Source organism: Nansenia antarctica (assembly GCF_963989245.1).
Source record: "Nansenia antarctica genome assembly, chromosome: 1".
In the NCBI taxonomy this organism is placed as follows: Eukaryota; Metazoa; Chordata; class Actinopteri; order Argentiniformes; family Microstomatidae; genus Nansenia; species Nansenia antarctica.
In genome coordinates, this window is record NC_137674.1 from 93,752,330 (window position 1) to 93,769,986 (window position 17,657).

The following is a 17,657-nucleotide window of genomic DNA, read 5'->3' on the forward strand; positions in this document are numbered from 1 at the left end:
CATGTTGACCATGTCTACATGCCTAAATGCATTGAGTTGCTGCCACATGATTGGCTGTTTAGATATTTGCATTAACGTGCCGCTGAAAAGGTGTACCTAATTAAGTGGCCGGTGAGTGTGTATATCGGTATATCTCTCTATACACTCTCCTCTTTAATTTTGACAGCTACTGTACCTGCCTGCCTCCTCACCTCTCAGTCTACATACTGTATACAGGCACATCATCAGAACTCACTCCTCCCACACTTTATCAAACTTTAACATGTGACTGTCACCTTAGAACAGCTGAACATCACAGATCCAATCTTATATACAGGCTTGGAAACCTTTAGTATGATCTCACCAAGTTGATGCAGTAAAGTACTACGATACTAATAGTAGGGTTATTTTGCTGTTACCCAAGCTGGGTAACATTCGTGCACTCATAGTTGGCTCTTTCTTTAGTACATATTTATAGCACATAAGTATGGAGGATAATTCGTGCTACACACACACACACACCGAAATGCAATACACACATCGAAATGCAAGACATGTGTAACACTAAATACAATGGTTAAATACGGAATATCTGTGCCAAAATGAAGTCTATACAGCTGTATTGTATTTCGAGATGAGTAAGTTACATTTCGAGATGTGTGCATTATATTTCGAGATGTGTACTGTACATTGCATTTCGAGATGTGTACATTGCATTTTGAGATGTGTGCATTACATATCGAAATTAGTGCATTGCATTTCCATGAGAGTTTTGCACGTGATGAAATTCTGTGGGAGTGGCTGTAACAGAATTGTCATAAGGCATTGACCTGTCTTAACACATCAGCCAGATAGTGATAAATATAATTCCACAAATGGATACTACTTCATACAAAAATCCCAGCAGGCCTTTTTCAGTGCCTGTTATTTCTTAAAACAAACACATTTGGCAGTGCTCCAGTATGTTTTGTGATCTGGAGAAAACCTTTCTTCTGCTATGCAATGATAATATTCCTCTCTTGATTCATCCATAGAAATTACTAATGTTTCAAAACAAAATGTACAGTATCTGCGATAACATCATGACTTGTCATTACAAGTATGATAATCAATAACGGTCCAAACCTAACAATCACACTGTCATTGTTCGATGACAGTGTGTCTTTCCTTTCAAAAGTCAACCCATCAAACACAACCGATTTCTCCTCATTCCGCTGACAGTATTCCATTCCTCTGCTTGTGTGTCTGACTCTGTTCCCAGAGACCATGCTGTCCTCTATGGGAGTAACAAAGCTGAGCGCCCCTCGGCTCCTGGCCTACTTTTAAATCAATGTTTGACAAAGAGTGAGCCTCCCCCGGTGCTGGAGTGGGAGTTATGGAGGCTCTTGGAAGGCAGTAAGACCACACACAAGGCTAGGGGGGGGAGTCTAGTCTCCCTGTTTCAGACCGATAGCTAATCCTGGATCATATTGCCCCTTAATAATGAAAATAAACCTGCTTACCAGCCAAGCTTGTCTTTGCCTAAGGCCGCCATGTCAGGTAAACAAACTGCGACAGGAGGTTAGGAGAGGGTAGACTTTTGCTTAGTTGTATGTATGTTTTTTTCTAAACACACCAACTGTAGTTGGGCCCTCTCTGGGTTGAGGGGTGAGTTTCTGTTTGATTAATGAACATAGGTGTTGGTTCCATCAAACGGATAGTAGATTTCTTTTACCAATATGCTGTGACTGTGACACTGGGAGGGTGTATTTTCATTTGAACAGTTTAAATGAAGTACTGGAAGGATAATCTATTCTGACAGTAACACAAGCTTCCAGGAGGTGATTTTGACATTGAAAGAAAAGACAATCTGCATTAGTTTAATGTTATTGTTATGCAATAACACATACACAGAGATTGGAATAATACCACTGTCAATACATCTGCAAGCTGGACAGAAGACGATGTTTCAAATGTCTTCTTAGTTGTTTCAGAACATCCTATACTATCATTGTCAAAGTCTGTTGGCCCAATTGAATTGAGCTGTCCAGTTAAACCAAATAGGGACGATGAAAAGTTGTAATTTCAGAATTAAGTCTAAGCGCATCCCTGGAAAACATGGTCATTCTAAGATCAGAAATGGTGCCTCTGATAATTGCACAAAAGTGTTCCCCACTCAATCGTACGAAAACTAAAATCAACACAGCCCACACGGCGTGACACAAGCTTCCTCTGAAAGTAAGAATGTCTTTGCAGCACAGGATTCAGAATAGTTTCCTTCAATGGCAAACGGCACAGTAACCAACCTCCCTGCTGTGAGCTGTTATCCTGCTTCAACTGGCGCCCTGTTAGAATGGTACCCTGTTAGAATGGTGCCCTGTTAGAATGGTGCCCTGTTAGAATGCCCTGTTAGAATGGTGCCCTGTTAGAATGGTGCCCTGTTAGAATGGTACCCTGTTAGAATGCCCTGTTAGAATGGTGCCCTGTTAGAATGCCCTGTTAGAATGGTTGGTGAATTAGCAGTACATGAGGCAGAAGCCAAGGACTGACTTCAGTCCTTAGTAGGAGTAGACATTACTTGGTGCAACTGTGTGTCATAAATAGACATACTTTATTAACTATTCTATTATTATATGCTATTTCTTCCAACGCCTCAGACTGTAACAGTGACCCTTGTAAGTCTCCCACACATATTTCCACCGGCATATTAAAGGCACCTTATGAGAGTTAAAGGATTTTATAACAGGTTTTAATTTAATGGTGGAGCAGTGCATAAACATATACTTAGTGGACAATGCTACGAACTGGTGTAATTTTCGAACTTTTATTGGAGTGTTACAACCACACAGAGGAACATTTACAATGTGATTTTCCTACCTGAGTTTCTCATCATTGAATCACATGGAAAGATCTGTCTTCTCTACCACATCAGGTGAAATGAGCTTACTAATCTGAAATGTTCTGATGGAAAACAAAAGCAAATAAATCCCCCTGAAAATATCACTGATTACCTTCCAAGGTGCTTGGGACTTACTTATAACCTGAGTCAAAAGTATATTTTATCCATAGCAAAATAATCAAACCTAGTCTTTAATCGTACAAAAACACAAAACATTAATAAAGCAACTGGCATTTGACAAAAAATCTCACATTTATTTATTTGTTAAACAAGTGTTGAACTTTACATCAGCCTTTAGTGATGAGCCCCTTAATAACATGTAATAACATACATAAAAAGATGAGCTATGTATACCAGTGCTGGAAAATAGTCACACATTTTCCCATGTATAATCTTTTTGGAAATATTTCAATAAATAAATGTCCAAACCCAGGCGGAAGAAATACATTTATAATGGATAGAAATGTTATTGTCAGAAGTTGGTCTTAAGTGGCTGTTGCCTATTTCTCTATCATGATTGTTGAATAGATTGGATCGGATTCACGCAAAAAAGAAAAGTGCATGGCATAACCGTCTAGAATAATTGTATTCCCACTGCACTCAAACAATGCCACTTTGGCAATATCAAATCAATTAATTTTAATTGACAAGATATATGAATTCAGTAAGCAAAAACACTGTTCACAAGTGGAAAAAGTGAGTAATTTGTTGTCGACTCATTTTGTTTTCATTACCTTTTTGGTCAAACATACTACAATGAAGGATGTGTAAGAACAATAAACACATTTTATAACATATGTGCAACTTTTACACAATTGTCTCTTCAAACATTAAATCTTCAATTAAAAGTTGTCTTTATATTTACGGTTTCCATGAATTTTTATTTTAAACTAGCAATACAACAAAATATATATTTTTGCCATTTTCCTTGACAACAGTTCAATGTACAATTGAGAAAATATAAGGCCAGGGGCTTGATTGCTAGTGGTTATACAATCCAAACTTCACTGTAATGGGGACAACTCTAGGATCCAGGACCTTATATTCCTAATTTAACTATCTGATCAGGAACATCGCCAAACAAATAAGTCTGTATCCTGGTCCCAGAGCTTCATTTTGTATATAATACAAAACAGGGTTTGAAAAGGATGGTGGGAGTGTATGTACAACTTTTGACTGGAAAACTGCTGAGATGGAGTAGCCAGTAACATTTTTTTCCTTTTTTATTTAGATTTTTCAGTAATTATTCTATAACAGCAGCAGCAGCACATTTAAATACATAATTGGCTTGTCTCTTAAATTGAAATTTTCACTCTGCATTTTATATACAGTCTGTTTAAAACTCCACAGCGAAACTGAGTGGTGTTTGCATTGCTGTCGCTGTGCACTAAAGTCTGTTGGTCTGTAAAGATGGGGGGGGGGGGTGTCGAGGTGGGAGTGGAGGCTAGTGTGTGTGTGTGTGTGTGTGTGTGTGTGTGTGTGTGTGTGTGTGTGTGAGGGGGCTGCCAGGCTCTCAGAAAAAACGTCTCTGACAATTCTCTGAATGTGTCCTCCTAGGAACTGCGGCACGGAAAGATGATTTAAATACATTTTAAAGGCTCGTCACTAACTGCATCTGTCCTTCCCGTACATCTCCTTCAGGGATACAGCTGCCCTCTTTAGTAATAGGAATAATGTAACCATCACTGTTCCCTCGACTTATCTGGTAGTATGCTTGGAGCTGGTGTCCATCTCCTAAGTTGGGCATGCTCTTGTAGTAAACATCCTCGTTTTCGCTCCTCTTGGAGGGGGAAAGGTCCTCCTCCTCCTCTACATCGGGGCTGCTCTCGGGGTAAGGAGAGTCCCTCAGGTTGGGCATACTAGTGTACAAAGAGTCTCTGTTGGGGGACTGCAGGCTGTCGTCGGGGTCGACCGTTAGCTGGCTGACGTAGCTCTCCACCCCCTCGGTCTTCACTCTCTTCTGGGGCTGGTAGAGAAGCGAGTGAGTCCGCTGGGGGATGAGCGGTGCCTCCAGCTCCCGGTGGTGCAGCTCCAGGCCCACCGCCGCATCGCCCACGTGCACCAAAGATGAGGCGTCGGCCACAATGGCGTCATCTTCGCTGCTGGACCCGCCCACGGCTACCACCTTGGGCGGAGCCCGCTCCACATGGTGGTGCTGGTGCTGCTGGTGCTGCTGGTGCTGATGGGTCTTGTTGCAGGCCCTCAAGTTGTTGTGCACCAGCTCGGAGATGATCATTTTCTCAAAGGCCGCGTCGTCCAAGCTAAGGCCGCAGTCCACCACCTGGACACTGTCGCCATAGTCCCCATTGCGAAGTGAATAGCTATTGTTAAAGTTACCATTTAGCGGTAGAGTATCCATTGCACTTGTATCCCTTGCTTTGTTCAGTGAGTGTCCTGGAATGAGAAAACACGTGTGGGGATTTACATTAGTCACAATCACTGCCCCAATAATAATGACCAAAAATTAAATGAGAAAAGTGGTTTAATGCTGTTCAGGATGCTGGTGGTAATTTGGAAAAAAGACTGAAAATCAACTATTCTGTGCCACTACTTGGGGAGAATGTGTATGAATGCATATACACAATGCACAATCATTTTACTTTCTCATTTATGGAATAACATATTACCCCCATAAAAGCCTTTCCAATGAACTAAATATTCTCCCTTTGACTCTGTCACTGTAGTGACAAAGCGTTGAAGGTGATCCCAAACAACATTAAAAAAACATAAAACCATGAACATCACAAACACACAAGTCAGAGGTAAAATGTACAGGTATGTAGCCACAAACGGGCACAGCTACAACATCGACAGGAGTTTCTAGCAACTCATTGTTGGATGTGTCGAGGGGGAAAAAAGGAATGGGAAAATATGAACATATACAGATAAGAGTCATGGTCAACACGGGACAGCCATCTTTCTCACTACAGGGGGGGCCCACAAGCACCATCCGACATCACCACAGACAGCAGGTGGAAAAGACTCACTTTAGACAACTCACATCATGTCTGTCTGCTCAGGCTATCTGGCCTAAGAGTAGCTGATGTACAAAAGAAAGTAAAATGATTTATTGTAACATGATGAAGAATCACAGAAAGGAACAAAATAAAAACTTAGCAACTTAGTCAGAGCAAGGGTTCAGCAAATGAAATGAACAAAGCAATTAGCTTTTTTTTTTTTTTTTAATCATATAAATGCCACCAATTTCTGTTATTTATTTTTGGCTGTATTTGTTTAATTGAGTGGGTCTGAGCATGTTTTTTTCTGCCCAAAGGCTGGCAAAGGTCAGAGTTCGCCTGCAGCCCTGCGGTTGGCATCCGTCACAGTGACAGTTCCCAGTGTACCCCCGGTCACTACAAGAGCAGCCCAAGAAAGGACACAGCCGGTGAGGTCAGATGCAGACATGTTAGGAATTTCTGTTTGCACAGGGTCATGAAAATCAGGAGCGATAGAATAAATATTAGTGGTGGGATGGAAGATATAGAGAGAGGTGTGGATCTGGCATGTCTAACAGGACTTGGAAAATGTTAAATTAGGATACATTCTTGCCACAGATAGGATGTAGAGATTAAGAGGAATGTGTATTTTATGGTGACATGCTGTTGTTCAGATAAGGGATAACTAGTAAAAAAAAAAATGCAGACACAAAGACATCATAGAGCTTATCGAAGATGAGAGGAGAGAAATGACATGAGAGAAAAGAGAGAGGATGAGAATGAACAAAATAAATTAAACAGCTGCTGCCATGACGCTCATACAATTTGTTTGTACATTGCTAAGAGACAATTCTCCCCCCCAGACAGATGACGTCTGGAGACTTGGGGACAGATGTGAGGGGAATGCAACTGGACACTGGGACTGCTGAATGCCACAGGGGAACGGCCAATTATGAATTAAAACCTCTCCTCTCAATTCATCATAAATATTCTTTGCCACCAGGTAACAAAGAACCAGTTAATTTCAGCTCCCGCTCACACGCTACTCATAAGGGAGAGAGTGAGAAGCGGAGTATCTGAGGTTTAAACATTAGCAAGTAATCTTTCCTCTCAGATGCACTCGATGGGAAACAAAATCAATCAAATCGGAGATTATTTTCTAATTGTGGAGATCAAATTTGGTTGATATTTTGTGAACCACTTGCCCACTGAGTATAGTATGTCAATGACCTGAAGTAAACCATTGATAGTGCCAGGGTTTGGTTGTTTTTAAAACGCATGCTGAAATAAATTTACATTTGATAGGCAAAGTTAAGTTTGACTCCCATACTTGTCTCTCTGTAGGTCACTAGAGGGGAGCATAAGGGAAAAGCAAAAACATGACAAAAAAAGTCATTTAATTTCCTACAAAATGATTGCATTAAATCATCATACTCCATAACATAACTTAGAAATACTGGACTAACAAACAAATGAAATATCTTGTGAGCAAATTCGTGAGCATTTCTTAATATCTTTTGCCTTGGCTGTCAAAGACTATGGAAATCCAGTGTGATTGTCAGGTCTGTTATTGATCTTTACAATTATATGCATCATGTCATGAATAATGACATTTCATTCATCAAAAACTAAACTTGGTGCATCAAATTAATAATTAATACACACATATTCTAGTGTAAACTGAATATTTTGTTTGAATTCAATCAAACAAACACACTTTTAGGGGAAAGCTCCATCTAACAATTCAAACTAAATAAATAGCATAACAAATGCAACGTCATGGTACGTAATCTCAATAACCATGCAATCTGGAGTAAAGTTCATAGGCCATGTCATTGTTTATAGTATCTCAAGGCAGAGCATGGAGTATCTTCTTCCCTGATAAATCATTGCGTCACATTCAACATAGAGTTTGGAATAATTAAATCTGAGACCAGAGTGGATACAGATCTTAATAAATCATAAACAAGAACACTTTATTTTCTACTATCAGGGGAAGTTGACACTCACTAATGTTCTGCTCTTGATAAGGCCACAGTAAATAGGCTAGAAAAAAATGCAAAGTAAGACAATTAAGAGCGAGAAGGAGGACTGTAGGTGAAGTGTTAAGTAAGCACACCTGGAGAGTTAAACACTGGAGCCGTGGGGGTGCTGTTACATACAACTGTTTCAGCGAGCAAGGTGTTATAAGGGTTGTTAGTGCCTTGTGGTCGAAGAAGAGGGTTTGTTAGTAGATAATTGCCCGTCATTCCTGGAGTAGTAAGACAGAAGAAGAGAGATCAGTTTTTTGGCAACAGTACAGAGGTGTGTTAAAGGTGATTTATGGAACAAAATATGAATATCTAAAATCGGCCCTTTGTTTTCATAGTAAATACTGATGTTTAGATCTTCTTTAATTAGGATATGATATTATCTGTAACCATCTCTGGATACAACTTGAGCAGAGTTTGCAGCTTGTGGAAGCAAGCTAAGGATGATTACTGAGGAAAATAGAAAACAGAAAAGAAAGTGACTTCTAAAAAAGGCACTTTCAGTTCTTACTTGCCTCCTCCAATTCTACTCCTGACAAATTGCATTAATCTATTATGCAAATGAGAAGCACAGCAACACCATACTCTCGAATACAACTTAGAAATCAGCTTTTTCATGCTTTTGTTGTTAGGCAAGAGAGGTAAAGATACACACCAGCAGACCTGAGGTACAGTACAGTTACAATTTGGCCCCACTGTGCTCATTATTGTTTCCTGTCATCTTTATTCTTATTTCACCTTGTCTTCAACCAATTTAAAATGTTTTTTTTATTTTAGAATGTTTTTTTTTTACTTAACATTAAAAACACTGGATAGCAATACATATATACATGCTATGTCGGACACTTCCTTTGAATGATTATATTCACCCTGATTCTAAAAGTTCCACTGTCAACATTATGATTTAAAGCTTGGGCATTTCCTGTCCCATTTATATGCAGTGTAAAACACCATCTGTCTTGGGGGGAATTCTCAGAGGGTGTTTTAATGACAAGGAGTGCTTTCTGGAGAAAGAGCCATCTAGAGTATACTCTAGGGTAACTAGCTAGGATACTACACTCAAGAGTGATCGATACCTGACCTTTACCTATAACATCTACCATATGAAAAACAGCTTATCGGGGAAAAAAAAAAATCTAAATACTTATTGACGTATCGGCTTGACAACCTAAGATGAATATGATGAATATCGTAACATTTTACTTGATGGAAACTGAAGAGCAGAGAGAGAGAAGGCGGGCGGGGAGTTGGGAGGGGTAAAGTCAGACTACCTCAGTGTAACCTCTTTCCTTGCATGCTTGGAAAGCCCTTTTAGAGCGAGCCGGGGCAGCGAAGCTGAACAACACACTAAGCACTCAGGGTCACCTAGAGTTTAACATCATCTTCTCATCATCATATTTGTGCTGGAGCTAAATAATAAATGACAACGTTTTTTTTTTAGACGCTGAAATAGCAGAGGTCACCTTACATGCCAACCAATTATTGAGCCTCTGTGTGTCAAGCACACAAGATTGAAAAATAAATAAATAAATGTTTTGGGTTTTTGGTATTTCCTCTTCCTTTTTTTATGAGATTGAGCAATGAACTTTGATGGCCCGGCACTTAGTACAAACAGTACAGTTGGTGGCCCAGTTCAACGTTACTGCACGCAAAGTATTTGACTACAGCTTTCTGTAATCCCTAGTTGGCCTGACAGGGATGCTAGCTTTGCTTATCCTTTAGTGCAGTGCAAATCATTCACCGACATTTTCGAGGACCGTGCCATTTTTCTCTGTATAGAAATCATTGGTACTTGAGGATGTCTCTGTCTTGAGAATGGGTGTCTGTGAGAATGTGTGTGAAGAGAGATGAGGTGTGTGACTGACCTTGGTTAAGGGTGGAGGTACTGTTGATGTCACCTGAGATAAAGGAGGACTCAGATTGCTTTCTTACGGTGTCATTCCACATTCTCCTGATACGGCTCTGTCAGATTAACAAGGGACAGTTATTAGGACTTAAAGAAGCCCACTCACCTTTGGGATCAACTTTCATTATCTGCTACAGTATGTACCGCCTTGCTCAAACTACTCTACAGCATGGCTAGTGCACACATCTCCTGTAGTGGTTCAATTAAAAAAAAAAAAAAAAAATCTAATGGGAGATGTTCCATAAGGTTTAGAAGTTCTATGGGAATGTCTTGTGAGGGGGGGTGGCATACTATTAGCTCAATGACACTGGTTGGAGCGTTATCCACTATCAACGAACAAACAAAAAAGGTGTACTAGTGCTCTTGAAAAAAATCAGGAATCAACATAAATTGATATTCCAGTTTTAGATTCCCCTGTAAAAATGTGCTTGCAAAGCTTTGGAATAGTGCAATAATAGTGTTCATGCACTTGGCGTTAGTGAGAGAAAAGATCAAAGCGGGTGCTTAGGGGCAGGACAGAAAAAGGTACTCATGCAATACAGTAGATTCTCCTGTAAATGTGGGTTTACTTTACAATATGAATACACTTTATACAGTACATCATTCTATCTAGCCAGTGAGTACAGTATCTGTTTCTGGTATATACTGTATGTTTTGGCTGTTATCTTCTGTGTATCTTTGGGTGTATCTCTGGGAGTAAGACTCCCATGACTTCACTCATATAGATGCTACACTGTGTTAAAACTGTGTGTGCAACTCTGACATCCCTTCCATACAGTTTGTTGGAACACTTGGCCTACCTGTGTGCCTGAGGAGTAGCGTGCACTTGTCCTGGTGGTTGAGGTTTTTGCTGAGCTGTGAGAGTTCTCAGTGGGCAAGCCACCACAGCAGTACGTGTGGCGGAAGCTCTTGCTGTACTCTTTACGGACCTGCATAAGAAAATAGTTCTGAGGTTTAGTGGCAATTCTTTTTACTTTTTGATGTGACAAATATTGGTATATATTTAATTAATGCAAATATACTGGGAAAAAAGACTGTTCTTGCTTGTTCTATGCTCAAACATTAAAATAAATATTTGACATTTTCACATACTGTATCATTCAAGGAAATCAAGACATAAAAATGGAAGACAGCAAACATACTTTTTTCTGGAGAAGGCAGTGGAAGATGAAGATAAACATTCCTTGGAATGTGTTGAATATTGTGAAGAGGTACGCCATCACCACAGAGGACTCGTTGATGAAGAACAAACCAAAGGACCAAGTCAGGCCCAGCAGACACAGCAGTGCGAACGCACCCAGGACCCAGGACCTAAGGAGGGAACACAAGAAGACAACAACACATGAAACTCAGCGTGAGAGGGATTCAGTGGACTAATGATAACCCAGCGCTATCTAAACCATGACAAGTAGACAACACGACAGCAGATTAAAAAACCAAAAAACATGGAAAACTCTCAAACAACCATACAAGTCTCATGACACACCAAGCTTGACTATAGGTCCGACTATAGGACCATTTGGCATCATACTGTATCTGTAAAGGAAGAAATCAGGCTTGCTGATAATGACAGCATTTCTTTATGCCATTTTCTTTGTTAATGAGTGAGTGAGAAACATTTTGCATGCCACACCAGTATGCCAACATTGGATGACTTTAGGGGGGCAGCATGTCCAAAAAAAGGAAGATGATTTAAGGTCATGTTTGGGGTCTATACACTATGTGACGCCAGCTGGTGAAAGGGGGAACGAAGTTGGCAACCAACCAAATGTTCCGACTTTTATTCCGAAAAATGTAAGCCAAAATATTGCAATGCAATGGATTTGGTGAGTAATCCCCACTACTACCTAGTTAACTATAACACTAATTTACATTGTTAGCAGGCTCATAAAACAAGATTCGCTTGCAAGCTAACTTCAATTTAACATTTTCTGGAAAACATCACCTCAAACGCAGACAATGTGTGGACTAGAACAACTAGCCAGTTTGCTAACACAGCTTGTTTTGTGAGCCTGCTAAGAATGTAAAGTAGTGTTCTAGTTAACTAGGTAGTAGTGGGGATTACTCACTGAATCCATTGCATTGCAATACTTTGACTTGACGAGTGTGTCATTTATTTTCAACAATGTTTCAGTAAAACAATGTGTTTTTAATCAATGCTATTTTAAAGGCGATTTGAAATAAATTAAGTCACCACCCACAAAGAGCTTAACTTTTCCAGTCCAATTTATTTACATCTTTCAGAATAAAAGTCTGAACATTTGGTCGGTTGCCAACTTGTTCCCCCCCCTTTGACCAGCTGCCGTCACATATATTTATTTATTTTGAGGATACCTGACAACTGGACAGCTACAGAGCTGAAGAGAGAGAGAGTTAGAGACGGGAGGAAACCCAAGCCTGGTGTGTGAAGGTCATACAGAGCCTTCAGACACTGTTACAGGTCAAATGTTGGATGTCAGACACACAACAGCAAACTGGATAGAGACACGATGGATATGGGGAATGTGAACAATCAGGAGGGAAAATCAGAAGCCTCTGAGCTGAGAGGTTGGAGAGAGACCCGACAAGAAAGAGAAAAAGAGAGAGAGAGGGAGAGCAGGAAGAAGGAAGAATGGTGAGGAAGGTAAACTGCAGGCTGAAGAACAAGACTCAGAGTTCTGGGGCTAATATCCTTACTTGATAAATGGTTTATTATCTTCATAGCTAGAGAGCATGATAAGCGGAGGAGAGAGAAACACAAATTAGATCAGCCGCATCACAGCGTGGGTTAGTTGGCATTTTAAGTCAGAGATTCTCAACTTTGATCTTGAAAATTACGATGGGAGGAAAATTAAGAGGCTAACAGAGAGAGAGAGAGAGAGAGAGAGAGAGAGAGAGAGAGAGAGAGAGAGAGAGAGAGAGAGAGAGAGAGAGAGAGAGAGAGAGAGAGAGAGAGAGAGAGAGAGAATGTGTTTGGGCTGTTGATTAAGTTACAATATGTGTAAACCATTGAGTCAAATCATGTATATGCTGGTTGAATTTGTATTTAGCATATGCGATGTGCATTCTGCGATGAAGACAAATTGGGAATGTACAGTGAAAGCTTACCCAGGCAAATCGGTATTATAGTAGCCGTCACAAACGCGATAATTACTGGTGTGGATGACAGGACAGAGAGGAGAGAAGAGAAGAGAAGAGAGGAGAAGAAATGCAACAGGAAGAGAAAGGAGACGCTGCAGATTAGCTTTTGCGTTACATGCACCATGCAATGACACTAGCGCTGCTGATTTCCTTTCCCCCATCTATGGTTGACAACCAAAGTCTGTGAGGACTGGTGAAGACAACATAAGAACAACAAGACAACATAAAACAACATACTACTTTTACCTCTCTCACATGTGCCAACAGGGCTTTGAGAAAACATTGTAGGTGTTGTTGTTTATACACTAAACTGGATGATTGACATTGAAACATGTCACATGTCACAACATGCCAAACATACAGCCTTACAATTGTTGCAGCTGGTGGTTGGTAGGTTTACATAAATATACATGTTGAACAATGCTCCTGGTAGTTATTTTACCCTATACCATAATGGTCAAAACACAGCATCTTAGAAGAAATGGGTAATAACAAACAGTGTTAAGAATAGACACATCCGTGTTCCTATACAGAGTGGAAGGGAACACTTACAGTACATAATGGCATGGTGTGAATTGGTACTCTGCAGTCATGGTATTGAAAATAACACTCTTTAAAACAACCCACCAGAAGAGGCCCTGGAAACTACTCCCTGGATTTCAAGCAGTAAATATGTTTTTCATAAAATAATGGCAAACAATCAGGACTATGGAAAACATTTACTTTGTTAAGTTCCTCAAACGAAAACACATAGGAAATGCTGAGGCGAACAAGAAACCCAAGCTCGTTAGAGGGTTGGGTGGGGGAGGTGGTGGTGGGGTGCTTCTTTTCTGGGATTCTAGGGCTGGAACCATTAAAAAAAGATTTTTGTTGTTCCATAAGAAACACATGGTAGCACTTGCACATGCCCCGCCCTGAAGGGACTAACAGCGCATAGTTGAGTCAGACACTGACTGGCTGTTTTTGGGCCATGCCAACACAATCCTGTGGTAATCGGCACAGAGGAACACAACAAAGACTAAAGACCACTCACAAAGTCAATGCTGTCATCATTACAGGACTGTCATGCCATAATTCCCATTCAAAACCACACCAGCCCCTGTGTAAAATATGATCTTTCTGGAGTCAATTTGAATTCCTCTGGTAAATGCTCTGTCTGGACAATTTAAATTTCGACCAGAGGGGAGGCAGATACGGTAATGCCGTGGACAAGGGTGTAGTCAGGGAGTGAATTTGACATGAAAGAGAAGGAAAATAATGCATTTTTCTCCTAAATGTTATCACTTCAAAAACATTACCTCTGCCTCATGAGAAGAAAGCTACAAAAAGCTATGCCTTATAAAAAATAGTTTGTAGGGGCATGAAGACACATTAACAACTATATTGACAATAAGTATGAGCATGTGGGTTACTGGGAAGCTTTACTTACTTGATATTCTCCAACCGGCTGGAGTCGGGTTTCAGGGTAGTGGAGTGCTTCACCATTTTGTACATGGTGATGACCAGAAAGATGAGATTGAGCTGTCAACACAGAGTAATGGCTTTGTTAATGCATGAAGATGAATGGCAAAGATATAGGAGAGAGGGATAAAAAACTGTTAATTTGTCTATAACTATTAAAAGGGGAGTGCCGCCGAAGCTTTCTCTCATCCACGGCCTAATGCAATAGACTTCTATCGTCCTATAAGACTCAGACAAGCAGACTGGCGCCAAATTTAGTGTCATTCTATATCAATAAGAGCTTGAAAATGCATTTAAATCCAGCGCAGTGCAAGAGAATAGTCAGGAAAAAAGAGGGGAAATCGGCGATGTTGTTGTATAAAACAAATGCATATCATTTTATGCACACTATAAAATATTATAAATATATAACTAGCTATAAAAAAACGACATGAAATGCAGTATATCTTCCCAATTTCAGCACAGCGACAGAGGGAGAAAGAGAGATTCACATCACATTCACTTCCTTGTTTTAAGACCACATTAGGTCCTATGAGAGCAAGTGGTGCATATCAATTCCAGACAGTATACAGTGTGGTGTGTCTCCCAGCATTTATTTGGGCCCTTAAAAATCAATACCACGATTTAGAGACACAAAGACTGGTCTGGCCAAACAGGGGCAGCTTCCAAATAATTCACTCCTAAACATTTATTGTGAGACTGAACCATCAAATCAATCGATTGCAGATAAAGGACAACACACTGGGGGGACTGTTTACGCTGTGGTTTAAGGACAGGTGGGCTTTTGCATAAGTATCAATGACAATATAGGAAAGAAATAGACCATGTGGTGATAGAATAGACACTACATGTACAAAGTGAAAAGAAGCAAATCTAACCTCTAAATGGTACAAAGTTAAACATGACACATTTCATCACATTTTAAAGCAAGATTACATATTCTTTTTCTTTTTTCTTCTTTTTTTTTACTTTTTACAGTTTCAAAATAATAAAACAAGGAAAAAGGCCTTGTGCAAAACTTCGGGAACCCTGTCAGCTAGTACTTTGTATCTCCTATAACAGCAACTATAACAGTTTGCAAACGCTTCCTGTAGCCAGCTAAGAGTCTTTCAATTCTTGTTTTTGGAATCTTTCCCCATTCTTCCTGGCAGAACACCTCTAGCTCAGAAATATTCTTGCATTCAGCCTTCTTGCATGCACGGCATGTTTGAGATGTTTCCACAGATTTTCAATAATATTCAAGTCTGGGGACTGTGATGGCCATTCACCTTCATCTGTCTTTCCTGGAGGTACTTCATGGTTGATTTTGAGGTATGCTTCGGGTCATTGTCTTGCTGGAATACCCAACCTCTCTTCAACTTCAATTTCTGGACTGACCTTCGAACATTAGCCTCTAGAATGTCTTGATATTTGGTGGAATCCATTCTTCCTTCCACCCGTACAATATTGCCTGTGCCATATTGGAGTTACTTCAGAATATATAGTTCAACCCTGGAATTATATTCACCTGACTCATTGAAGCCATAACGAGTAAATCAGCTTGGTCTGGGCCTTAGTGATCATCTTCTCAAAAGGTAACAAAGAATAATCCAAAAGGGTTCCCAAACCTGCACAGGGCCCTTTTCCTTTTTTATCATTTGAAAACTCTATAAAGAAACCTTGCTTTAAAATGTGCAGAAAGGTGTCATGTTTAACATGTAGCATTTAGTGTTCAGGTTTGCTTTCAATCACTTGGGCCCAGTAGTTCAAAAATGTTGATATCCGATCAGATCAGGAAATCGAATCCAAGCTTTAATCTAGATCAAATCTTCAAAACGGGTAGTTCAAACCGACAACACAGGAATGGGATCAGTTCAGCAAAATGTACTATACAATTTATTTACAAATATGTTTCAATAAAAATAAGATGGCAAAGTTTGTTAACTGAAATAATACACAATGTTTAGCCTTCATGGCAAATCAATTAAATTTTTAGGTCACGTTTGTGATGGCCTATTTTGTTTTCAACCAAATGTTGATGACATAAATGTTTATGCTCATAAAAGTCAACAACACAATCACAACAAAGATTGTCAATCACAAATGTAATTTAGATTAAAGAAAAAATATATTTGAAAAGTCCATCATCTGTCATCACCTTTCAAAAGTAATTGCGGACAATAGCACCACCACTCAGTCTCTCATTTAGAGGGAAATCCATAGGTGGGGCTAGATCATCAGCAGGTGCAAGGGGCTCTGGGGGATGGACAGCGATCCATGTCAGAGAGGGGGACTGGGATGGACAGCGATATTGTGTAGCACAATACAAGCCAGTGTTATGCGGCATGCTCGTTGGGGTTCCACTCTCAGAGAGTTGAGGCATGCAAAACATCAGTACTCTATTATGATTTTAAGTCCTTTATGTATGTACAAATATAATTAGACATTATGTGCAATGTGGTCAATGTGGTCTCTTGTCTCTTGTCTTGGCAATGTGGTCTCTTGTCTTTCTTGTATTATTTTTCATATCCACTAGATAGAGATTGGTAGGATTAAAGCACTGATATTCAAGATCTAGTAATCTTGAAAAGTCTGAATCTGGATCAGGGTGATCCTATCCTGAATTGCTTTGAAATACTGGGACAAAATCTGTCCGAGTTGTCTGATCCTGGATCACCAAAAATGGGATTTCAAAATCTGATCGGATCTGATTGAGATTAAACGTTTTGAACTACTGGGCCTTGGAGATTAATTGTAACATTTAAACCAGGGGTGCCCACATGTTTTGCACCCCACTGTATGTGTAAACCTGCAGTATCTGCAATTGATTGGGGCCCAAATGTATAAAGTGGGATAAAGTATCAATACTGCAAATAAAGCATAGAAATACACAAACAAAACGTTCTGAAAAAGAGAACCTCTGGTACGGGGCGGACCTTTCATTCATTTTTTAAGTTACCCCATGAACATATCCCAAAGCTCTCTTGCCAAGAGCACATGGAAAAAACACCAATATGAAGGAAGGAATGAGATACATGGAAGTCCTTTGTGAGATTCATATTGCACCTGGCCATTCACTCACTCTCACACACACGCACGCACGCACGCACGCACGCACGCACACACACACGTATAATCAATATTTGTTCTCCTCCATCCAATCAACAGGTGGAACCACACGCAATTACCCCCAGAAGAAGAGAGGAGAGAAGAGAGAAAAAAGAATGGTGGGGAGCTCCTTTATATCATGAAGCCAGTGGATGCTGCGTTTTGTTTCGTCGCCATCAGCTAAGTCGTTTCTATCACTCCTGCACGAGTCGAAATTTAGCTAGGAGGGCGCTTTGAAAATGCCTTTCACACAGCCGGGA

At 40.1% G+C, this 17,657-nt stretch overlaps 1 protein-coding gene across 1 annotated transcript in view; it reads right to left on the reverse strand.

Moving 5' to 3' along the window:
• Positions 1-4,448: 4,448 nt before the first annotated feature.
• adgrl2a (adhesion G protein-coupled receptor L2a) overlaps positions 4,449-17,657 on the reverse strand; it is a gene marked incomplete at both ends in the record, with an annotated part of 73,734 nt that continues 60,525 nt past the window's right edge. Inside the window, 9 exons of the mRNA XM_080536101.1 lie at positions 4,449-5,251; positions 7,124-7,141; positions 7,913-8,044; positions 9,689-9,785; positions 10,530-10,658; positions 10,872-11,040; positions 12,406-12,432; positions 12,817-12,861; positions 14,279-14,370. Of these exons, the coding sequence (XP_080392227.1) occupies positions 4,449-5,251; positions 7,124-7,141; positions 7,913-8,044; positions 9,689-9,785; positions 10,530-10,658; positions 10,872-11,040; positions 12,406-12,432; positions 12,817-12,861; positions 14,279-14,370 (1,512 nt within the window). The remainder of the gene's footprint in view (positions 5,252-7,123; positions 7,142-7,912; positions 8,045-9,688; positions 9,786-10,529; positions 10,659-10,871; positions 11,041-12,405; positions 12,433-12,816; positions 12,862-14,278; positions 14,371-17,657) is intronic.